Source organism: Dendropsophus ebraccatus, chromosome 10, assembly GCF_027789765.1.
Source record: "Dendropsophus ebraccatus isolate aDenEbr1 chromosome 10, aDenEbr1.pat, whole genome shotgun sequence".
NCBI classification, from domain to species: Eukaryota; Metazoa; Chordata; class Amphibia; order Anura; family Hylidae; genus Dendropsophus; species Dendropsophus ebraccatus.
The window spans coordinates 26,385,154-26,410,799 of record NC_091463.1 but is presented as its reverse complement, the minus strand read 5'-3'; the positions used below and the strand labels follow the sequence as shown (position 1 = coordinate 26,410,799).

The following is a 25,646-nucleotide window of genomic DNA, read 5'->3' as shown; positions in this document are numbered from 1 at the left end:
ATATATATATTATAGCGCATATAGACGAATAAAAGATACGCAATTGCTTTGCTATTACGTATTTTACGCTTTGCGCCTGATAATCTGTACACATGTGTGTAATATTCGTGAATGTTGGGTGAACATGAACCGATCATTTTTTTTTTTTTCTGTTTGTGCTCGGGATCCAGACTGAACATCAGGATGTTCGCTCATCACTAGATTTAAATAAAAAAAAAATTTCTGACATTGAGAAAGCTGTGATAACATGTCAGGGTATAATCACATGTAGCATACTACAATAGAGATACTATATAAACATATGAGACCATGTTCTGGCACACAATAAAGTTTTTTTTATTTATGTACTTTATATATTCTGAGATGTATTTTCCTTTTATAGATATATTGAATCTTGATGGTAATCTCTCATGCTCCTCTACTCCTTCCTTCTCTTCAGCACTCCCAACATTTTTCGTCCTTTCCTTCCTCTTTTCATTAAAGTTTTTCTGAGAATTGACACTTTCTCCATGTCTTCTATTATGTTTTTTATCCTCCTTTTGTATTCCTCATCCTCTCTCCTCTCTGTGATGTCATCCACTTTATCCTCCTCGTGTTCTGACCCTGTAAGATAGAAACAACTTATAATCATTACTCCTTATAATTATATATATTTTATATTCTTTAATCAATAATCAATGTGAATATATACATTACAGAACACATAACAGCTGAGAACTATTTACAGGACAACAGTCCAGATTGCAGCTGTCATATGTCTATAGGCTCCTTAGGAATGATTTCTTAATGGTTGTGTAGGAGTTTTGTCAAAATTGATCCTCAATATAATAAAGACCTGGAAGGCTTATATTGTAGTAGTAGTTACTATGTAGAGATGTCACATAAGTTGCATTACCTGGCTTTTCCACTATCACTTCTTCCAGCTCTCCTTCATCCGACATCAGCAGCAATGCTTCTTCGCCATCGTCATCATCAGATGCTTCATCTTTATTCAGCTTTTTCTTGATTTTCCCACTAAATTGTGAAGAATACATTATGATGAGACAATGAAGATTGTTTCTTGTGACTTCTTTATATCATCCATCTATATTATCAGCAACATATATAATCTAATATGTACGGCATGTAATATTCAGGAGATGACAATGATTTGGGCTTCTGAGGTCAGAGCTCCACCAATTCTCATAAGAGACAGGTTGTGCTGCTGTAAACCTTCTCATCACCTCTCCAGGATTCTAATACCAGGTTACTTAGAGCAGTGATGGGGAACCTGCGGCTCCAGCTGTGGCTGTCCAGGCATGATGGGAGTTGTAGTTTGGAAGGCATCAAGTTCCCCATCCCTGATTTATAGGATTATGGGAGAGATAGAACAACTAGAGGATTTCTTTATTAAACATTTTGTGGGGGTTTGAGCTTATAGACCACCCCAGAAATGAGGAAATGATACACACATACATAAGACAGGTGAAAGCTGATTCATAATGGAACACATTCTTACATCATTGTGATATAGAAATAAGGATAGAAGAAATGTATGAGTATATTATAGCAATAACTTACCAAATCCACCGCAGTATCCCAACGATCACTATGAATCCCAGTAATGCCACCCATGGCCCCCACAGCAACTCCATCAAATAATTTGCTGTAAAAGAAAAAAATAAAGTTACATTAGAAACTTGTTGGGGACATTGATAGTAGGAGACTCCTCCAGAATAATCTCACTAATAGAAGTAGTTACTGACACTATTACATGTTCCCATTTCTCAGAATATAAGATATAGATACTATGGGAACCCCAGTAACTGGTCGCTATGACAACCACAAGGCCTCCAGCTGACAGAATGGGGATCAGAGAGACATCTGCATGGCGGCCGCATCTATCATTGTATACTGCTCTCTATATCTCTGGGGGTCTCCAGCCCACTGTCCCATATAGGAAACAGGACGGCTATTACTCCATGTCTGAGCAGACGCTCTCATTGTGTCTCCTCCCATTTGTCCAGTTATTCATAGATACAGCAATATTATTGGAGGACTTACACAGCATCCTCTCCTCGTCGCAGCTCTAAAGGATCTGGTGGGTAAGAAGCCTTATATTCCTCTGTGCTGTATTGTGACATCATCATGACATCATCGCTATTGTGATGTCATCATTCTATGATCAGTCAGTCCAAGTTATCCAGACTACAACACTGTGATAATACCTACAGGATAATATTGTAGTGATACATTACAGTATAAGATAACAATGAGAAGCCCGGTCACTTTCTCCCCTAATGTATCAGACCATTGAATTGTCTACACAAATAATGATGCCATAAATTGTTATTAAACTATAGTGACACATTTAGATGTCAGATATACAAGGATAATATACAATGCTGATTTAACCTCTTAAGGACGGAGCCAATTTTAGTTTTTGCGTTTTCGTTTTTTCCTCTTGCACTCTAGCACTTGCATTTTTCCACCTAGAAACCCACATGAGCCCTTATTTTTTGCGCTACTAATTGTACTTTGCAATGACAGGCTGAGTTTTTGCATAAAGTACACTGCGAAACCAGAAGAAAATGCAAAGTGTGGTGAAATTGAAAAAAAAAAAAACGCATTTCTTTTATTTTGGGGGGTTTCGTTTTTACGCCGTTTGCCCTGGGGTAAAACTGACTTGTTATATATGTTCCTCAAGTCGTTACGATTAAAACAATATATAACATGTATAATTTATATTGTATCTAATGGCCGGTAAAAAATTCAAACCATTGTTAACAAATATATGTTCCTTAAAATCGCTCCATTCCCAGGCTTATAGCGCTTTTATCCTTTGGTCTATGGGGCTGTGTGAGGTGTCATTTTTTGCGCCATGATGTGTTCTTTCTATTGGTACCTTGATTGCGCATATGTGACTTTTTAAACGCTTTTTATTACAATTTTCCTGGATTTGATGCGACCAAAAATGCGCAATTTTGCACTTTGGGATTTTTTTGCGCTTACGCCGTTTACCGTGCGAGATCAGGAATGTGATTAATAGTTTTGGGCGATTACGCAAGCAGCGATAACAAACATGTTTATTTATTTATTTGTTTATTTTTATTTATAACATGGGAAAAGAGGGGTGATTCTGACTTTTATTAGGGGAGGAGGCTTTTTACTTATAACATCACTTTTTTTTTTACTTTGAGGGTACAAACACACACACCGTATACGCAGCAGATACGCAGCAAATGCGCAGCAGATACGCAGCAGATTTGATGGTGCAGATTTGATGCTGTGTTCAGTTATTTAGATCTAATCTGCTGCGTATTTGCTGCGTATCTCAGCAGTAAATACGCTGCGTATACGGTGTGTGGGTTTGTACCCTTACACATATACTAGAAGCCCCCCTGGGGGACTTCTAGTATATGCACTCAGATCTCTCATTGAGATCTTTGCTGTATACTTATACAGCAAAGATCAATGAGATCGGCACTCGTTTGCTTTTGGCTGCTGCAGCCGAAAACAAACGAGTGCCGAGCCGGGGACGGCGCCATCTTGGAGCGGTCCCCGGTCGGCAGCAGATACAGAGACCCACTATACCACCACCGATCATCTGCAGCCGGTAATCTGAGGCAGCTGTAATCTTTGACAGCTGCCTCTGATTACCTGATTAGCGGGCACGGCGATTACACCATGCCTGCTAATAGCCGCGATCCCGGGCTACATGCGGCACCCGAGATTGCGGCGGTTCAGAGCGCGGCCCTGCTCTGAACGCGGCGAAGCGTCCCTGGACGTATGGGTACTTCCAGGGTCCCCTAAGGGTTAAATAGACATAAATTACAAATATATATATAATTTGTAAAGTGAAACTGGCTCAGTTGCCCCTAGCAACCAATCAGATTCCACCTTTCATTTTCCAAAGAGTCTGTGAGGAATAAAAGGTGGAATCCAGTTTCACTTTACACCATGTTTGATAAATCTCCCCCATTGTTTTAATAAAGTTATATTACTACTTTGTCATGTAACTTTATTAAAGCGAATGTATCATCAGGTGCATCGGTTTTGTTTTTTTTACCTTAACGGATCCATTAGAATCAATGAGGCCGCATCACAGAGGGGAGATTGTCACACTGAGGGCCAGCTACCGGCCTCCCTTCTGTCATGGAGGTCTCTGCCGTCTGGACACACGGATCTCAGGAGCATCCGAGCAGGATGTGAAGACGGAATCTCTCAATGTGTCCGCGCTTATGGGTGTCAGTGATTGTATACCACAAGGTTTGAATTACTATGAAATTGTCACCTGTCACACACAGCTGCATATGGGTCTCTATCTCTTTCCTTGTGATTGAGGTGCAAAAAACACAAACATTTTTAGCAGTTTTTCGGTATCTTGATGCCAGTCATCCTTGAAAACATAATATTCATTCTAATGTCCGATATGGGAATTTCTGGCTCCCATAATGAGTCCCCCTAATGCCATGCTGCTAAGGCTAGGTTCACACTGCGTTTTCAGCATCCGTTTAACGGATCCGTTTTTTTTAACGTCCAGAAAAATAGGGTCAGCAACGTTTTTTTGTCCGTTTTGGTCCGTCAAAAAAAACGGATCCGTTTTTTTTTATAATGGAAGTCAATGGAAAAACGGATGCACACAAATGAATCCGTTTTTTGCAATCCGTTTTTTATGCGTTTTTTCAAAAAACGGATGCGTTAAACGGATGCTGAAAACGCAGTGTGAACCTAGCCTAACAGAGAAATATCTGGGCACTGTCACTTATATATAGCAGTTTGACTCATCATATAGAGCTGGGAGAAGCGCATCGTTGTGGGCTTTACTTCTTCACTCTGGCACCATAGACTTATGCTGCGTTTACACGGAACGATTATCGTGCAAATTTGCACGATAACAATCGAATTCGAACGATAATCTTACGCGTAAACGCAGCAAACGATCAAACGACGAGCGAGAAATCGTTCATTTTGATCTTACATGTTCTAAAATCGTCGTTCACAAAAAATTTGCAGATCGTTCCGTGTAAACAGTTGTTCACCGATTTTACCTATGTGTGAGATAGGCTTCAGCGATCGCAAAACGAATTTTCTGTACGATATATCGTTCCGTCTAAACGCTGATCGTTATAAAAAAAAAACAGTGTTCTTTCGATATCGTTAATCGTACGATCGGGCGAATTATCGCTCCGTGTAAACGCAGCATTGTACAGGGGCTCACCCAGTGCAGCTGGACATCGATGACACCTTACCAGGAAATGAATTGCACCACCCATCACACCTGCCGCCATTTTTACCCATCACACCTGCCGCTATTTTTACCCATCACACCTGCCGCCATTTTTACCCATACAGACACTGCACAGTATCACTTCTCTTACCCTGTATACGACACTGACCGGTACCACTTCTCTTACCCCGTATATACACTACCCAGTACCACTTCTCTTACCTTGTATACCAACACTGCACAGTACCACTTCTCTTTCCCTGTACACAAACACTGCACAGTACCACTTCTCTTACCCTGTACACAGACACTGCACAGTACCACTTCTCTTACCCTGTATACACACACTGCCCAGTACCACTTCTCTTACCCTGTATACGGACACTGCACAGTACCACTTCTCTTACCTTGTATACACACACTGCACAGTACCACTTCTCTTACCCTGTATACAGACACTGCACAGTACCACTTCTCTTACCCTGTATACACACACTGCCCAGTACCACTTCTTTTACCATGTACACAGACACTGCACAGTACCACTTCTCTTACCCTGTATACAGACACTGCACAGTACCACTTCTCTTACCCTGTATACAGACACTGCACAGTACCACTTCTCTTACCCTGTATACATACACTGCCCAGTACCACTTCTCTTACCCTGTACACAGACACTGCACAGTACCACTTCTCTTACCCTATATACAGACACTGCACAGTCAGGCCTGTATTTAGAGTTCATGCTGCCCTAGGCACTTTGCATGCCGAGGCGCCCCCCCCCCCCCCCCCCCCCGGCGAACTAGTGCCCCCTTCCCCTCGGCACTGGCAGGTTACATGCATGGTGTATACCCTGGCACAGCTGGCAGGCCGGCACTCCAGCACCCAGTACTACTGAGCGGCACCCCCCGACTGTCAGTAGTACTGGGGTGCCCTTTTGCTTGATGCCCGCTCTTCTCATCATCAGACGTGATGGAGGAAGGAAGGAGGGCGGGGACTTAATTTGGGGACAGCTTCTGTCCAGTGTCGGACTGGGGCACCTGGGGCCCACCAATATAGAACCAGTGAAACGTGACATGCTGACCCGCTCCTTTCCTGGATTTATCTGTATCTGTGACAAATCTCAGAACCCCCTCCATTTATACAGCTCTCAGGGTATGCTGGGATTTGTAGTCTCTGAGAGGACAACCCTTTAATAAATCACTGTGTGCAGAGTCTCCTGGTGGCTGCAATCTGTGGGTGACAACCATCAGCCCTGAAGGTCCAGCAATACATCTGTCTACACTGTACTACAACTCCTAGCATATCCTGAGGGCTGCAGACTGTCAGTACATGCTGGGAGTTGTAGTGCATGCAGCTGTTAGGTCCTAGGAGGCTTGGTGGAAGATCAGAATACATAGATCTGTGGGGGCTCAGTGCAGGGAAGTGACCCCAGAACATCACTAATAGGGGATAGAACAACAACATCTACTCCTATCCCCTATTAGTGATGTTCTGGGGTCACTTCCCTGCACTGAGCCCCCACAGATCTATGTATTCCTATATGTCGTATAATGCACCTAGGACCCAACTAGAACAGCTGCAGGCACTACAACTCCCAGCATATCCCGAGGGCTGCAGACTCAGTACATGCTGGGAGTTGTAGTGCCTGCAGCTGTTGTAGTTGGGTCCTAGGTGCATCATACACTGGATGCTTTGTGGGAGATCAGAATACATAGATCTGTGGGGGCTCAGTGCAGGGACGTGACCCCAGAACATCACTAATAGGGGATAGGGGGAGATGTTTTTGTTCTATCCCCCATTAGTGATGTTCTGGGGTCACTTCCCTGCACTGAGCCCCCACAAATCTATGTATTCTGATCTCCCACAAAGCACCTAGTGTATAGGACCCAACTACAACAGCTGCAGGCACTACAACTCCCAGCCATGTACTGAAAGTCTGCAGCCCTCAGGATATGCTGGGAGTTTTAGTACCTGCAGCTGTTGTAGTTGCATTCTAGTTTAAAAGTTTGTGCTAGTGTACTGTAGTGACCGCGGGGCTGTGTCAGTACACTACCGCAAACCATACACTGACCCATTTAGACCCCAATGGTACACAGGCTCTGCACACTATAGAAGTGATTACAGTGCAGTTACTAATGACTCACAGGTGACGTCTTCTCCGATTGCCATTGCTCACTTTTTTCTTTCTTCTCCATCTGGTGCAGCATCATGAAGACTTCTCCGACCACAACTCGTCTGCAGGCGGGCAGAGCAGGGTGACTGGGGAAGGGAGGCAGCTGGGGGTAACTGGGGAAAGGAGGCAGCTGGGGATGGCAGGAGGAACAGCTGGGGTGATAGGGGGAGGGGGAGAAGCTGTGGAGTAGCTGGAGTGACAGGGGGAGCAGGAGAAGCTGGGGAACAGGGGGAGCAGCTGGGGCGATGAAGGCAGCTGGGGCAATGGGGAGAAGCTGGGGCGACAGGGGGAGAAGATGGGGTGGCAGATGGGGTGGCAGGGGGAGGGGGATAGGCTGGGGTGACAGGGGGAGCAGCTGGGGCGACAGGGGGAGGGGGAGCAGCTAGGGGTGGCAGGGGGAGAAGATGGGAGGGCAGCTGGGGTGGCAGGGGGAGAAGCTGGGGCGACAGGGGGAGAACCTGGGGCGACAGGGGGAGAAGCTGGGGAATGGGGAGAAGCTGGGGAACAGGGGGAGCAGCTGGGGCGACAGGGGGGCAGTCGGGTTAACAGGGAGGGGAGAAGCTGGGGAACAGGGGGAGAAGCTGAGGCGACAGGGAGCAGCTAGGGGTGGCAGGGAAAGGTGGAGAAGCTGGGTAACAGGGGGAGCAGCTGGGGTGACAGGGAGGGGGAGCAACTAGGGGTGGCAGGGAAAGGGGGAGAAGCTGGGTAACAGGGGGAGCAGCTGGGGCGACAGGGGGAGGGGGAGCAGGGGGAGAAGATGGGAGGGCAGCTGGGGTGGCAGGGGAGCAGCCGGGGGGGGGCAGAGGGACCAGCTGGAGGGGGGCAGAGGGACCAGCGGGGGGGGGGGGGATGGCAGAGGGACCAGCTGGGGGGGGGGGGGATGGCAGAGGGACCAGCTGGGGGGGATGCAGAGGGACCAGCGGGGGGGGGGGGGGGATGGCAGAGGGACCAGCTGGGGGGGGGGGGGGATGGCAGAGGGACCAGCAGGGGGGGGGGGGGGGATGGCAGAGGGACCAGCTGGGGGGGGGGGGATGGCAGAGGGACCAGCTGGGGGGGGGGGATGGCAGAGGGACCAGCTGGGGGGGGGGGGGATGGCAGAGGGACCAGCAGGGGGGGGGGGATGGCAGAGGGACCAGCTGGGGGGGGGATGGCAGAGGGACCAGCTGGGGGGGGGGGATGGCAGAGGGACCAGCGGGGGGGGGGATGGCAGAGGGACCAGCGGGGGGGGATGCAGAGGGACCAGCGGGGGGGGGGGGGGGGGATGGCAGAGGGACCAGCTGGAGGGGGGCAGAGGGACCAGCGGGGGGGGGGGGGGGGGATGGCAGAGGGACCAGCTGGGGGGGGGGGGATGGCAGAGGGACCAGCAGGGGGGGGGGGGGATGGCAGAGGGACCAGCTGGGGGGGGGGGGGATGGCAGAGGGACCAGCTGGGGGGGGGGGGATGGCAGAGGGACCAGCTGGGGGGGGGGGGGATGGCAGAGGGACCAGCTGGGGGGGGGGGATGGCAGAGGGACCAGCTGGGGGGGGGGGGATGGCAGAGGGACCAGCTGGGGGGGGGGATGGCAGAGGGACCAGCGGGGGGGGGGATGGCAGAGGGACCAGCTGGGGGGGATGCAGAGGGACCAGCGGGGGGGGGGGGGGGATGGCAGAGGGACCAGCTGGAGGGGGGCAGAGGGACCAGCTGGGGGGGGGGGGATGGCAGAGGGACCAGCTGGGGGGGGGGGGGGATGGCAGAGGGACCAGCGGGGGGGGGGGGGATGGCAGAGGGACCAGCTGGGGGGGGGGGGGATGGCAGAGGGACCAGCTGGGGGGGGGGGATGGCAGAGGGACCAGCTGGGGGGGATGCCAGAGGGACCAGCGGGGGGGGGGATGGCAGAGGGACCAGCGGGGGAGGGGGACAGAGGGACCAGCTGGGGGGGGGGGATGGCAGAGGGACCAGCTGGAGGGGGGCAGAGGGACCAGCGGGGGGGGGGGGGGGGCGGTGGATTAGCCGGCCGGCAGGGACAAAGGCAGGCTGGGAAGGAAGGTCCCCCTATGCAGGGCCGGCGTGAGCTTCCGGCACAGACTGTCACACAGGCCGGAAGCTCACATTGCAGCCCCGCGATGCCCAAACTTCCCTGCTCAGCAGCGTGCGTGTGACGTCATCACGCCGCTGCTGAGCAGGGAAGTTCGGGCATCGCGGGGCTGCACTTGTGAGCTTCCGGCCTGTGTGACAGTCTGTGCCGGAAGCTCACGCCGGCCCTGCATAGGGGGACCTTCCTTCCCAGCCTGCCTCTGTTCCTGCCGCCCGACTGATCCCCCGGCCGACCACAAGCCCCCCCCCCGCCGCACCACCCGGGCGCGGATGTCAGCGGCGGGGCGACTAGGGGGTAAAAAAAAAAAAAAAAATTAAATAAAAAAAGAAATGTGTCCTGCGGGTGCCGCCCCCCGCAGGGCGCCGCCCTAGGCACCGGACCACGGGTGCCTAGTGGCAAATACGGCCCTGTGCACAGTACCACTTCTCTTACCCTGTATACAGACACTGCACAGTACCACTTCTCTTACCCTGTATACAGACACTGCCCAGTACCACTTCTCTTACCATTTATACAGACACTGCCCAGTACCACTTCTCTATTCTTCTATACAAACACTGGGCAGTAACACCTCTCTGTACAGATACTATAAGAAACTGTCCGGATTATAAAACCTCTGCATCCTTCGGTACAGCAAGGTGTGAACATAGCCTTAGGTTTGCAACAGACTGGGACTGTTGCAACAGAGTGGGTATCACTGTACTACAGCGACGACAACAAAGGGCGCATCGCTGTCAGATGCAAGTAAAAGCCGCAGCTCCCTTTGCCATATGTCAATTGACTACAGGAAGTTCATTGGTTGATTTACGAGTCAATTAAAGCAACTGCAGCGCTGATTGGCACAGCTTTCAGAGAGCCCGCCCACGCACATCGATTCCTGATTGGTAGCTGGCTTGTGATTGGTTGTTCGCGTCGAGATTGCTTCTGCGCCGGCCCGGGCGGAACGTGCGACACTGAGACCTGCGCCATGGATATCCGTAAGTGTCGTATCATACAGGGGCCGAGGGCGATATCGCTGTCATTAGTCTGTTGTGGGTGGTAAGAGGCTATGGCTGCATTTCCCATGATGCTCTGGGCAGCCGGTCACCCTGTAGTGTAAGGGACCATAGGAAAGCGAGGAGTCAGTGACTTCTGGTACTGTTGCAAAATTACATCTCTTCACGGCAGGGGCATGCTGGGAGTTGTAGTTTTTCAACAGCTGAAAAGCAACATATTGAGAAACACTGCTCTAGAGCAGGGGTAGGTAACCATAGCTCTCCAGCTTTTCCAAAACTACAACTCCCATCATGCCTGGACAGCCAAAGCTTTAGCTTTGGCTGTCCAGGCATGATGGGAGTTGTAGTTACCATCTGGAGAGCCATGGTTCCCTACCTCTGCTCTAAAAGTAGTGTGGGCATCCTGGGAGTTTTCTAAATGTTATCACTCACTATATAACAGTGTTCCCCAGCCTTTGGATCTCCACCTCTTGCAGAACTACAACTCCCAGCATGCACCTGGTATGATGGTAATTGTAGTGTTTTAGCAGTAGTCGGACTTGCACTGATCTAGCGAGGATTATCCGCTCTGTGCAGATGTGTGGATTACTCCTTTATATATACACCCAGCTCTGCGCTGTATACCATGTGTAGTACACAGAGTGATGTACTTAAAGGGGGCGATCAGTTTTCCCGTCTGACATTACAACTATACATTTAACCCTTACTCCCTCCCACAGACTCTGCTGCGGTGTCACATGACCAGCAGCTCGCACTTCGTTCCTATGTACACTTCTTTCGTTGCTAAGACCAGATCACATGACGAGGAAGTAAGAGTTTCTTGTAGGTGATGATGCTGGAAGTCGCTGCACACCAGGAAGTCCTATGTGGCATGTGATAGTGCTGTGACTGCGGCAGGGTATAGCAGTCCCCCGTTACCAGGGAGAGAGGCGGCAGGATGGCTGAAGGGGGCGCTGTGCCAGCCGTGGAGTGGAGCCGATTTGAAGCTGCTATAATAAATGGGTTCAGACAGCTGAGAGATCGATATCTGCACAGTGTAAGAGGTCGGGGGGCGCTGGACGATGGGAGTGATGCTCCGGAGCAGGGGGATAGTGACAGTCTCCTGGATATGTTACCGGTAAGTGACTCAGCACCTGAATATATGCAACATGTAGTAATACACATTATAGTATGCTGCTTCTCTATACAATTACATCCAGACCCCCCAAATAAGCTCATCATAGGGAGAGGGGGCTGCATTGGTGGGACAGTACCAGAACCAGTTCACATTGACTTTAGTATTGTCCTCTCTGCTCATGGAATGCAACCTTTAGATCAGTGTTCTCCCCAGCTGTTGCAAAACTACAACTCCCAGCATGCCCTGACAGCCTTCGGCTGTCAGGGCATGCTGGGAGTTGTAGTATTGCAATAGCTGGAGAGGCACAGATTGGAGGACGTTGCCTAAGGGTCCATTTACACAAAAAGATAATCTGCCAAAGATTTGAAGCCAAAGCCAGAAACAGACTATTAACAGGGATCCGGTCATAAAGGAAATCCTGAGATTTCTCCTCTTTTTGAAATCCATTCCTGGCTTTGGCTTCAAATCTTTGGCAGATAATCCGTCAGATAATCTTTCTGTGTAAATGGACCCTTAGGGTCCTATTACAAGGATCGATTTTTAACTATCGCAAACGAGATTGTTTATCGTTAACCTGAAATCGTTCACCATATTACACAGAACGATAGTTGTTAGATACGATCGTTATTACGATCGTTATTGCAATCGTTTACTCCTTCTGATCTGAGAAAAACAATGGGAAATGTGCAATTACACTCAACGAATAGTGAAAAAACGCGGAACTTGAGCGAACGAACGTAGAATTACAGCAAACAATTAACAATAATTTTAGGTTCAGATCTAAATCAACGATCAACGACATACGAACGATTTTTCGATCGTTGCCTGCAATTACACAGAACGATTATCGTTTAAATTCAAACCATATAACGATTTTTCGCACGATAATCGTCCCGTGTAATAGGGTCCTTAGAGTACTATTACACAAAGTGATTTTTCGACAATAAACAATCTAAAACTACCGCTATGGCAAACAACCTCCAATGGTTCACCCTATTACACAGGATGATGATCATTACTTACAGTCGTTCTTGCGCTCGTCCTTTCCTGGCTCATAGACCTGGGAATGAGCGAACGATGCGTTATTTCTGACCGATCAATGATAAAAATAGGTCCAGAGTCTATCAAACGATCAGCGATTTCTTGTTGGTCGTTTAATCATTGCCTGCTAGTACACAAAACAATATAGACCAAATCCGAACAATTTTTTCGAACAATAATCATCCCGTGTAATACGGCCCTTAGTCTGGAACTGTACATTTTTGTAAAGATCCTAGGAAAGTTGCACTTTTCATTCTTGATGGAAATCTGTGTCCTCTGCTTCCTGTCTGTATAATATAACTATGATACTGTCAGTGAATAGATGCAGTCTGCACTCTGTAGACATGTCCTGATCTGTACGGTTTGCACAGCCGCTCTCTCGTATTTACAGGGAAGTCATTCCAAACGTCTATGAACTTTGATCCATTCTGTTATTCTTAATAATAAATGTTTTTTTATTTGCCTCTGCTTCCCCTTTCTCTTAGGTGGACATGCAGTTGTACATCCTGACATTTCTCTCACCGCAAGACCTGTGCCAGCTTGGCATGACAAACCGATACTGGCATTCAATGGTGCAAGACCGTCTACTGTGGAAGTACTTTCTGCTGCGAGATCTCCCGAGCTGGTCTTCCATCGATTGTCACAGCTTGCCGGACTCGGAGGTCCTGAACTCCTGCCTGAGTGATTTGTCGGATGGGAAGGAGTGTAATTATATGTCTGTGTGAGTAAAGGGGCGAGTACAGCATGAGAGTATTCAATGGGTTATGGTGCGTTTACAAAGAGAGGTTTATCTGACAGATTTTGGAAACCAAAGCCAGGAATGGATTTGGAAAGAGGAGAGATCTCAGTGTTTCCTTTATGACCTGTTCCCTGATTATAGTCTGTTCCTGGTTTTGGCTTCAAAAATCTGTCAGATAAATCTCTGTGTGTAAACGCATCATTATCCAGCAAAAAAATGTTTCCTTTCAAATCCACTGATGTCAGTAAGTTATATAGATATGTAATTTACTTCTATTTAAAAATCTCAAGTCTTCCCATACTTATCAGCTGCTGTATATCTTGCAGGAAGTGGTGTTTTTATTTCAGTCTGACACAGTGCTCCCTGCTGCCACCTCTGTCCTAGACAGGAAGTGTCCAGAGCATCAGCAAATTCCTATAGAAAACCTTTCCTGCTCTGGGCAGTTCCGGTCTTGGACAGAGGTGGCAGCAGAGAGCACTGTGTCAGACTGGAAATAAAGCATGCAGTACAGCACAGGCCCTATATACTGCTGTGAGGGCTGTATTTGGGTAGACCCACACTAGGCTGATTTGCTGCGGAAACAAATGGAGTAAACCAACACAGTACTGTAAAAAAAAAAAAAAAAACTGGATCAGTCTAGTGTGCATTCACCCTTACAACTCTGAGATGTAAAAGACCTAAGGGTTCCGCCACCACGAACTAAATCTATGGAAAAGACTGGATGGTGTTTCTATTCTACACCTAGCTGAACTTGTTAGCAGTTCAGCAGCAGCAGGGAGGGAGGAAGAGAGGTGAGCAGCACTGGAAAAGCACGGGGAGGGAGAGAGGTAAGCGGCACCAGACAGAGTGTGGGGAGGGAGTTGAGTGGCAATGGACTAACATGGGGAGGGAGGGGGTGGGCAGCGACAGGTGGTGGTGGATGGCCTTAGGGTACTATTACATGGCCCGATAATAACTGTAAACGAGTGCTAATCTGCTAGATCGGCGCTCATTTACTGGGCCTATTACACGGCCCGATAATCGTTTAACAAGGGCTGCATGGACATTGTTACCGATTTCCTTGCAGCCCTTGCTTAAACTGCATACATTAGCTATCCATGCTGCAGGCCTCCACTTGCGCTGCGCTTCTCCCCGGGTCCCGCCCACTGCAGCTGGGCGCGGCGGTCCCGACCTGTGATTGACTGAGTGGCCTGTCAGCTCAGACCCACGGAGAAGCACAGTGCAAAAGTAGCCCTGCATCATGGATAGATAATGTATGCACTTTGCATATCGTTAGCCCGACAATTATAGGTCCAAACCTATATCAACGAGTAAAAAAGAGTTTACTATAGAAAACAGACAACACGTTTTGGGTCTGGATTGGTCCCTTTATCTGGTCTTCATACCAATGATGACCTGAGAAAGAGTTAATTCTCGCTTTCAAACGCCTTGACCGTTTTCTGCATTAAACTACTGATACCTTGCTGTGTGGTTCAGGAAAAATCCATGTGACAGTTCCAACATGGAATCCGCTTCTCACGGTTGTGGGGTGAGAACATCATCAGCCCAATTCTTGGGGACCTAACATATCATCCAGCACTTAGGTTTCAGAATTAAGGATTCTATATTATGGTGCAATCTAATTTATAAGGGATATTTGTAATTGTGTTTTCTTTTTTTTTTTTTTTTTTTTTTTTGTGGTTCTAGTTATTTAAGGAGTTGCCCGAAAACCAGAAAGTCCATGCGGTCCAGGAATCCCATTTATGGAGCAGTGACGTCCTTCCTGCAGTCTCTCGTCATGCACGGAGAACCCCGCTTTGCTATGTTTGGTCCTGGTCTTGAGCAGCTAGATGATTCTTTGGTTACACGAATGATGACGTCTCCAGATCTGCTCCCAGTTGTCAGCATACTGCAAAGGCAGATTAATGGTGAGGCTGAAATACACTAGTCTGTTGACCATTGCCATTTTGGGGGATGGGGGTTGGCTGTTTTTGTAGCAATGGCTGTTTTAGCCCTGGACATATTTTGGGCCATGTATGGCCCAGAATACATGCCAGTGTGAATAGGTAGGTTCACACGTACCGCAATCACAGCGGATTTGACGCTGTGAGTATGTAAGGCGCCACCACACTTAAAGGAGACCTGTCACCCCGGCTGCCAGGGTAAAGCCTGCCCGTCCCCCGCGGTGGAGCCCCTTATACTTACCCCTTACTGGAAGTCCCGGTCCCGAACCCTGTCCTACCGCCGAGAAATCCCCGAGATGAGTCTGACGCCCATAGAGAATGACTCCTGGGACGTGGTTCGGGACTGGCACTCCGAGGAAGTGGTAAGTATAAGGGGGCTCCATCGGGGGGTGGTGGGGATCGGGGGTCGGGCCGGCTTCACCCCGGGGTGACAGGTTCCGTTTAACCCACCGCTGCCCAGTGAATATTTTATTTGTCTGTGCGCCGGCCTGTTTCCGGGTCTCCTGGCTCCCTGACGTCCCGCTCAGCCAATCAATGGCTGTGACAGAACAGTGCACTGATTGGAAGTCCGGGAGCCAGGAGCCACAGAAGCAGGCCAGAGCGCTGACCGGTAAAGTATTTACTGGGCCGCCATGGGTTAAGGGAGGCAGTGCTTTACATACACGCGGCGAAATGAAAATCCGACTGTGAGTATGTAAACCTAATCAAACTAACAGTGCTGGGAGTTGCAGCGTGCCGGCCAGCTTTGGAGGCGTACGCCTCTTAGTAAATCTGGCTTGGAAAAAAGGGTGTGGAGCTTTATTTAAGAGTCTTGATTAATGTCCCCCATAGTTTTTAGTGACCATGTGATTGCACTATTTAGCTTTTTCTATAAAATCTATAAGACATTACAAATGCAGCTTCTCTCATCCTTTTTATCTCTTGTGTTCTTCTCACACAGGCGTTGGTTCTGGCGTCACCTTTCAGCTGAGTGGTGAACACAAGTTTAACATTTTAACCCTGTATTCTACAACACGGTAAATACACAACATTTCTTCTACAAAGAGACTTTCCAACATTACCCAAGGAGTAATAGCATTTACTTGACTATTTTTACCTGTGAATGTCCATATCCCCCTGTGCCCATACTAATAATCCCCCCTGTGCTCTGTCCCCATAGTAATAATCTCCCCCTGTGCTACCCCCATAGTAATAATCCCCCATGTGCTGCCCCCACAGTAATAATTCCCTCCTGTGCTCTGCCCCATAGTAAAAATCCCATCCTGTGCTCTGCCCCATAGTAATAATCCCCCTGTGCTCTGCCCCATAGTAATAATCCCCCTGTGCTCTGCGCCATAGTAATAATCCCCCTGTGCTTTGCCCCATAGTAATAATCCCCCCGTGCTCTGTCCCATAGTAAAAATCCCATCCTGTGCTCTGCCCCATAGTAATAATCCCCCTGTGCTCTGCCCCATAGTAATAATCCCCCTGTGCTCTGCCCCATAGTAAAAATCCCATCCTGTGCTCTGCCCCATAGTAATAATCCCCCTGTGCTCTGCCCCATAGTAATAATGCCCCCTCCCCAAACACACAATGCCAAACACACAAACACAAAAAAAAACATTATACTCGCCTTAATACAGCAGGTCCCTGTCTCCTCTTCTCCTCCAGCCTGTGAGGAGCAGCCCCCCCCCCCCGCACACATCTTCTTCCTCCAGCAGGCGCAGTGGCGTCATATCATGTGAGAGGGTGGTGGTGGCCTGACAAGTGATGAGAGCTTGGCTGGGGGGGACTGCGGTTGAGCGGTGGGGGCAGGTGATGGGGCAGAGGGGCAGATGATGGGGCGGGCAGGCGGCCGGAGGTGTGCGCAGCTAAGTGAGGTCTGGGGGGGTGCCACCAGCGCACCCAAGCTGTCGGCACCCCTTGTGGTCGCCCGGCCCGCTAGTTTGTCAATAATAAATTTTTATTATTCTAATATAATGAACTTTTTTTTTTAACTTGTTCTTTCAAGTTCAGAGCGGGATAGAGCTCGCGTGGAGCAGAGTGCGGTTGCCAACAAGATGTTCGTCTCTGATGGTTTGGTGCATGATGGGCAGATTCCTGCTTACAATCTGATCCCTCAAGTAAAGGAGGTGTGCAAAGTTGTGGATGGCTTTATCTATGTGGCCAATGCCGAATCCTCATGTAAACGTAAGCTAATATTAAAGTTGTAGCTTCCAATATCCGGATAGTTCTCAGTTATAATGTACAGATATTTGGTATTTTAATATACACAGCAAAACAAATCTTAAAGGGGTTGTCTAGGTTATCAAACCAAGTTTGGAATACTCAGGGAATTCTAAGGAGGAAGCACCCCATTACAGACCATCATCTATTAGTCGCAGGTACTGAGAGCATCATACACTTTGGAGGACTTGACACTTCTGTACACATGACAGTCACTCTTTGATATCTGTAGGTACTTAAGTTGTGCTATGGTGGTGCTGTTTGAAAATTGTACACTTGCTGACAGGGTTCTTGACAGGTAATCACTAGGGATTTCTACCCTAGGGATCAGCCTATTGTCAGGGGGATAGTGAACGATCCCTTTTAGTAAAGGTCCCCATATACCTTATAACTTATATGGACCAACAGCCATGAGCCTGGACTAGTAGCTTCTACACAGATATGGGCTTAGCGCAGACACATTTGTCATACCTGTCTATTACCTTAAAGGGATTGTCCAGCGAAAACTTTTTTCTTTCAAATCAACTGGTGTCAGAAAGTTATATAGATTTGTAATTTATTTATATTTAAAAATCTCAACTCATCCCATACATATCAGCTGATGTATGTCCTGCAGGAAGTGTTGTTTTATTTAAATTCAGACACAGTGCTCTCTGCTGCCACCTCTGTCCATGTTAGGAACTGTCCTGAGCAGGAGAGTTTTCTATGGGGATTTGCTACTACTCTGTACAGTTCCTGACATGGAGAGAGCACTGTGTCTGAATGTAAATAAAACAACACTTCCTGCAGGATATATAGTAGCTTATAAGTACTGGAACACTTAAGTTTTTTTTAAATAGAAGTAAATTACAAATCTATATAACTTTCTGACACCAGTTGATTTGAAAGAAAATTTATTTCGCTGGACAACCCCTTTAAATGGGAACTATCAGTGGCGTAGCTACAGTGGAGGCAGGGAAGGCGACTGCTAAGGGCCCCCTTCATGAAGGGGGCCCGAGGAAGCCTGCCCTGCCTTCATGGTAGGTACCCCGCTCCCCCAGGGGTACAGAGAGCAAGAGGGACCCCCACTGCACTGTTCAGCCCCCTCACTGTAGTGCCGGGAGAGCGGGCTGAACAGAGGAGCAGGACCTACTAGACGGCACAGGAGAGGGATTAAGGACCTTTGGGTCACATGACCCAAAGGTCCTCAATACCTATGTGAAGATCAGCCCGGACTACGGTAGTGTCTAAATCCCATACCGCAAAGGGACCTCACTGGGTGCGCGCACACAGCTCCCAGGCAAGCCCCGCCCCGGCCGGATTTCATTGGCTGCTCCACTCCGGGCTTCCTATCATCAGACCCTGCCGGGCCCCCGACCCTAATCCGAGCGTTTAGTATTAGGGTTAGGGTTGGGGGTCGGATTAGGGTTACGTTGCACTGATTCTCATGTCTAACCCTCCCCACAGCCCCAACCCTAACCCTAACCCTCCTGATTAGCACTAACCCCGAGGGTTAGGGTTAGGGTTGTTGTGTGGGGAGGGGATAGTTAGATGATTTTAGTAACCCTAATCCGACCCCCAACCCTAACCCTAATACTAACAGCTCGGATTAGGGTCGGGGGTCAGGCAGCCAATGAAATCCGGCCAGGGCGGGGCTTGCCTGGGAGCTGTGTGCGCGCACCCAGTGAGGTCCCTTTGCGGTATGGGATTTAGTCACTACCCCCGGACTACAGGAGGAGGAGGGGGAAGCCTGGGAGCTGTAAGTGCTGTGTATGTGTGTCAGTGAGTGTATATATGTATCTGTGGGTATATGTATATATCAGTGTGTGTGTATATATGTATCTGTGTATATATTTATATGTCAGTATGTGTATGTATCTGTGGCTATATGTGTGTGTATGTCAGCAATGTCTGTAGCACTGGTGTATATATGTGTGTTTGTGTATGTCAGCAATGTCTGTAGCACTGGTGTATATGTGTGTGTTTGCTCCCAAAGATGTTCTGCAGCAGCTTCTATTAATGTTGGGCTCTAATAAAAGAACCCACCACTAATATCTGCTGCATTTTCTTTTATTTCTGGCTGAGTATTTCTTATTACGATCAGGTGATTTTCCTGTGTACAGTCTATTCATATATACGCTGTAATCACATTACAGCGTATATATGTGTGTATGTCAGTGGTGTATCTGTATATATGTTAATGGTGCCTCTGTGTGTCTATATGTGCGTCAATGTCTGTGTTTGGCGGGGGGGGGGGGCGTACAGGATTTATAGGGCCCCATACAGTTTTTTGCTATGGGGCCCCATGAATCCTTACTACGCCCCTAGGAACTATATATAATCGTGTATTTTTTCTGCAAGTCCATGAAAGGGGAAATGACTGGCTGTATAACATAGGTTATAGTCATGTGTCCATCACCTTATTGCCATTAAGAATATGGTGTATAGTTTCCTATAAAGTTGAATGTCTACACACCGTTAATTCTCTTTCATGTAGTCCGAAGCAACAGCAAAAAAACTAACCCATTATGTGCTGCTGCTTAGGACCTAAGGGAAAGTGGAATTTCTACTCACTGTAAATTCTCTTTCCTGTATTACGAAGCAGCAGCACATAATGGGTTAGTTTGTGCTGCTGCTTAGGATAGAAGGGAAACACATGTGTAGATGCCAATATGTCTTTGGTTATGGAGGCAACACTCTGGTGACTTTTTTTTGTGCAGAACACAATCGTGAGGAGGAGGCGGCACAGATCCAGGTGATGATGGATCCACTACTTGGGGCACAGAGGAGACCCTTGTTGGTGTTAGCTTGTGTGACAAACCCTGGAGATAAGAGGGTCCCTTGTGTTTACCTGGCTCATGAACTGTGTCTGAACAAGCTGAATCGACCATGGATGGTGAGAGTAATGTTTTGTCATAGTTTTATATATTGTGAATTCTGTGTTGGATTGTTACCAGATCGTAGGGTGTTCCTCCACTTTGCAGTCTGTAGGCTTCTGCTTTCTGTCTTATTCAACACCTTCCATAGGAGAGCCAATTTACAATTAGATGTATTTTTGGGCTATAGTTTTGATAAAACTGAATGGATACCTGACTATTTGGGAATTTCTTCACTATTAACTATTGGTTAATACATCTGTTGCTCAATGCTTATGTTAGGCATATGTTTTGATTGAGTCTGGTTGCTGAGCCCCCACTAGAATGATTGGGGGCATAATCCAGCTACCGTAAGCCCTTCAGCTGAGCCCTTCTGAACACTTGTTGACCCTGACCCAGTCAAAACCTTTCCCAATAAAAGTACTGTATCTTTAAATGACCATTTCACGTAAAACTTAAAGAGGTATTCCACCCTAAATCAGAATTACAGCATTGAATTCTAGGCAGCAATCTTTAAATCTTTCTAATACAATGTAATAGTGGCCTCTGCGCCATTCATCTGCTTTCTCATGTGACTTACACCCTATGGCTAGGTTCACACTCTGTATCTGTGCGGCTGTATTGCGGGCGGTAAATCATCGGCCGGATTTTTCCGGTTCATGCGTACGCTGGAAAGTATATGATATACGGCTGCACAGTGCACACTATGTATGAATCTACGGCCCGATTGTAAACGGACCCGTAAAAAATGAACAAGACCATTGTTTGCGGCTGGAAATGCGGCCGTGGATTGACAGGCGGTCCGTACGGAGTACTTCAAAAATAGCCGGCAATAATGCCAAATGCCGATGCCTCTAATAGTTAATATATTAAATTAATAAAACACATTTTCTTTGTAATAAAGTCCCTTTCGTTGTTCAATAATTTAATTCTAACGAATCCATCATTGTGCAATTAAATATACTGTTAAAATAAATATATATATATATAAATAAATGTATATTTATATATATATTTATTTTTTCACAGTATATTTAATTGCACAATGATGGATTCGTTTAAATTAAATTATTCAACAACGAAACTGATTTTATTTCAATGAAAATGTGTTTTATTAATTAAATATTAATTAGTACAGGAAGCTCCATTAGCCGTTAATTCATATTGCCGGTAATAGAGCATTCTGTACTAATCATCACTTTACTTTAATTAAAACATCAAATGTTTCTTCTAATTATGTTATCACATTAGCATTATTAGAAGAAACATTTAGAATTATATGTGCGCTCAGCTGATTGGCTGATCGGCTGAGCGCACATATAAAGAGACGGTCCGCAGTACAGTGACTTCATTGTGCTGCGGACCAGCGAAGAGACAACATCGGGGTGAGTATAGAGCTCTCCCCACCCCCTCCCCAGCACTGCACCCATACCAGTAAGGAAGGGGGGTCACTTAACCCCTTCCTTGCTGGGATGGGTGCAGTCTGACATCAGTCTGGCCCCCAAGGGGTTAAGGGGGATACAATACATCCTCCCTTAACCCCTTGGGGGCCAGACTGTAAGCAGCGATCTGTAAAGATGCTGCATACTGTAAGGAGCACAACACCGCTCACAATGATGGGTGTTTTGCTCCTGTTTGTGTGTTTTTGTGTGTTTCTCCCTTTTTGTTTTTCAGATATCGGTATCCTGTGGATTACGTCGGATTCCGTGGACTACGTCGATGACCAGCGGTTGTTTGTAGTTTTTTTTTTATAAAATGGTCAATGAGGGGTGTGGGGGTGTTTTTATTTGAATAAAAAATTTTTTTAACTTGTGTCTTGTCTTTATTTCTTTACTTTATAGACTTAGTAGTGGAAGCCGTCTAATAGACGGAATCCATTACTAAGTCGGGGCCTAGTGTTAGCCGGTATAAAATGGCTAACACTAACCCCCCATTATTACCCCAGTACCCAATGCCACCAGGGGTACTGGGAAGAGCCGGGTGCCAGTGGTCCCGGAGCGTTATAATTGGCGCTCCTGGACCAGGCGGCAGCAGGCTGGTAATATTTAGGCTGGGGAGGGCCTAAAACAATGGCTCTTCCCACCTTGGTGTTACCAGGCTGCTGTCGTTTGGTTTTTAACCCGGCTGGTTATAAAAATAGGGGAGACTCTATGCGGGGTTTTTTAATTATTTATTTATTTTTAAAAAAAACGCATAGGGTCCCCCCTATTTTTATAACCAGCCGGGTTAAAAACCAAGCGACAGCAGCCTGGCAACACCAGGGTGGGAAGCGCCATTGGTTTAGGCCCTCCCCAGCCTAAATCTTACCAGCCTGCTGCCGCCCGGTCCAGGAGCGCCAATTTTGACGCTCCGGGACCACTGGCACCCGGCTCTTCCCAGTACCCCTGGTGGCATTGGGTACTGGGGTAATAATGGGGGGTTAGTGTTAGCCATTTTATACCGGCTAACACTAGGCCCCGACTTAGTAATGGATTCCGTCTATTAGACGGCTTCCACTACTAAGTCTATACAGTAAAGAAATAAAGACAAGACACAAGTTAAAAAATTTTTTTATTCAAATAAAAACACCCCCACACCCCTCATTGACCATTTTATAAAAAAAAAACAACAAACAACCGCTGGTCATCGACGTAGTCCACGGAATCCGACGTAATCCACAGGATACCGATATCTGAAAAACAAAAAGGGAGAAACACACAAAAAACACACAAACAGGAGCACAACACCCATCATTGTGAGCGGTGTTGTGCTCCTTACAGTATGCAGCATCTTTACAGATCGCTGCTTACAGTCTGGCCCCCAAGGGGTTAAGGGAGGATGTATTGCATCCCCCTTAACCCCTTGGGGGCCAGACTGATGTCAGACTGCACCCGTCCCAGCAAGGAAGGGGTTGAGTGACCCCCCTTCCTTGCTGGGAGGGGTGCAGTGCTGGGGAGGGGGTGGGGAGAGCTCTATACTCACCCCGATGTGTCCTCTTCGCTGGTCCGCAGCACAATGAAGTCACTGTGCTGCGGACCCGCTAATTATATGTGCGCTCAGCCAATCAGCCAATCAGCTGAGCTCACATATAATTCTAAATGTTTCTTCTAATAATGCTATTGTGATAACATAATTAGAAGAAACATTTGATGTTTTAATTAAAGTAAAGTGATGATTAGTACAGAATGCTCTATTGCCGGGAATATGAATTAACGGCTTATGGAGCTTCCTGTACTAATTAATATTTAATTAATAAAACACATTTTCGTTGTAATAAAATCAGTTTCGTTGTTCAATAATTTAATTTAAACGAATCCTTCATTGTGCAATTAAATATACTGTCAAAAAATAAATATATATAAATATACATTTATTTATATATATATATTTATTTTAACAGTATATTTAATTGCAAAATGATGGAATCGTTTAAATTTAATTATTGAACAACGAAAGGGACTTTATTACAATGAAAATGTGTTTTATTAATTCAATATATTAACCATGAGAGGCATCGGCATCGGCATACTGCAGAGGATCGCAAACCCCGGTAATAGCAATTCATGTAAACTGTTTCCCTGCTTTCCCAGATGCATCCAGAGGTGTTTGCATCACTTTCTTAAGATTTTATTTGTTATTTTTAGTTGAACCAGATTTCCAAGTAAATGACCGTATGTTTTCAGCCGCATGTCTATTTTTTCCCACGGCTGTAGTTTCAGCCGCACATTTACAGCCGCACACATACATAGTGTGAACATAGCCTATAGCTGTGAAAAAAACCTGCAGCAGGGCTTCCATTCCGTCTCACTTCTTCTTTGTCCCCTCTTTCTTCTGAGATGTCTTATCTGTCTCTGCAGTGGGCCAGGTTAGCGCTTACAACCTGGTCCACTTCTGAGATGGAGGACAAGTGATCCAGTGCAGTTAGGGAATCACACTGAGCTGACAGTCGCCCTCAGCGCGCCCTGCCCCTTGTCACTCACTGTCGCTGTCAGAGTAGTCCCAGAGCTGCGGCAGCTCTGATCCTGCAGTAATCAGAGGCACCTGGCCGGGCTGCAGGGGGGCAGTAAAGCAGAGCCTGGGGCCCGGGCTTACGTCCTGCCCTGATCACAGTGCTCAGTCCTAGAGTCCCGGGTGCCTTACTACTATAGGAAAGCAGTTGAAGCCCAGTACCCATTACCATTCTTCTCCAGTCTCCTGCCTCTGGATGTCCTGGGATGAAACTGAGTGGCTTCTCCTCTGCTTGGTGTGGGTTGTCACTGTCTGACCTGCTCGCACCCTTGGGAAGGAGTGACACCGGAGGGGCCCCTCGGGCCTGGACCTGCTGCAGGGGGCCATCATTTTATCATGGAGGTGCATGGCATGCCAGGAGCTGTATGTGCCATCTTGCCAAGTTGTGCCATGTGCCACATAGCTTTTGCCAAGTTTTTTCTTGAAAATTGTAGAGAAACCTCTATATGTGGACTGACCCTAACACTTCTAATGGAAATAATTTTATATTTTATATAATGGAAATAATTTTATATTTTCAGGTGCAAAACACAGAGGCATCTACACTGCTGGGGTTACTGGATGGTATTGCATGGATTCTTGCTGAAGTTGGGAAAAAACTATGAACGCTGTAAACTTTTCCAGCTGCAATTGTTCTTACATACAAATACATACAAATATAAGGCTAGAGTTTTACAACAACAGGGGTTGCTCGCAGTCTACATTGCAATCTTCACATTGCCGCCTCCAAGTTTGCATATGGGAAGTAAGGTTGCGGGCAATCTTGCGACCATAGCATAAAGTCATATTGTTGGTGCCATGATTTTATAAAGACTCGTGGATGACTAAATATTGCCATGAACTTTTAAAGTTACTGTATTTGTTCATACTTTAATTTTGGCTTTTTAATTTGTGCCTGTTTTATATACCGGTATATTGTCAGAATGAAATGTTTACAGGGCTATATTTGCCATTAGACACTCGTGGTCTTGTTGCTAGGGCAGCTGCGTTGTGAAATTGACCTATAGATTTGCAGCTTCAACCGCCCATTATGTTGCGGATTTATGATTGCTTTCACCACTTTCTGTGTATAGCGAGATCCATGGTGAATATGCAACAAAATCAACATGTAACTTATATGTTTTTCACTACGTATTTGTGACAGATCTGCATGAAAAATCAGGACGTCTGTAAAATCACACTAATGGGGTGTATTAAGTCCAAGTGCCTGAGGAAGCACGAGCTGTAAAAACAGCCTTTAAAGGGGTAGTGCGGCGCTAAACAATTATTCACAAAATAACACACATTACAATGTTGTACAAC

The 25,646-nt window shown here is 47.0% G+C and overlaps 1 protein-coding gene across 3 annotated transcripts; it reads left to right on the top strand.

Moving 5' to 3' along the window:
• Nucleotides 1-1,846: 1,846 nt before the first annotated feature.
• Nucleotides 1,847-25,646, top strand: FBXO4 (F-box protein 4). 3 transcript variants are annotated; one of them, XM_069985935.1, is made up of 7 exons: nt 1,847-2,080; nt 13,101-13,336; nt 15,041-15,261; nt 16,238-16,313; nt 17,288-17,466; nt 20,202-20,377; nt 24,866-25,646. In XM_069985935.1, the coding sequence occupies exons 2-7, from the start codon at nt 13,107-13,109 to the stop codon at nt 24,947-24,949; spliced, it is 966 nt and encodes a 321-aa protein (XP_069842036.1). In that variant the 5' UTR covers nt 1,847-2,080; nt 13,101-13,106; the 3' UTR covers nt 24,950-25,646. The 3 variants fall into 3 exon arrangements, with proteins under 3 accessions (XP_069842036.1, XP_069842035.1, XP_069842034.1); XM_069985934.1 differs by having other exon boundaries at nt 1,847-2,084; XM_069985933.1 differs by lacking the exon at nt 1,847-2,080 and adding an exon at nt 11,264-11,574.

Bases quoted from the DNA above. Each gene is read 5' to 3' on its own strand.
- FBXO4 (XM_069985933.1), top strand. From the start codon at position 11,395: ATGGCTGAAGGGGGCGCTGTGCCAGCCGTGGAGTGGAGCCGATTTGAA. The intron at 11,575-13,100 runs GTAAGTGACTCA...CCTTTCTCTTAG, and splicing joins GTCTCCTGGATATGTTACCG to GTGGACATGCAGTTGTACAT. The intron at 20,378-24,865 runs GTGAGAGTAATG...TTATATTTTCAG, and splicing joins AGCTGAATCGACCATGGATG to GTGCAAAACACAGAGGCATC.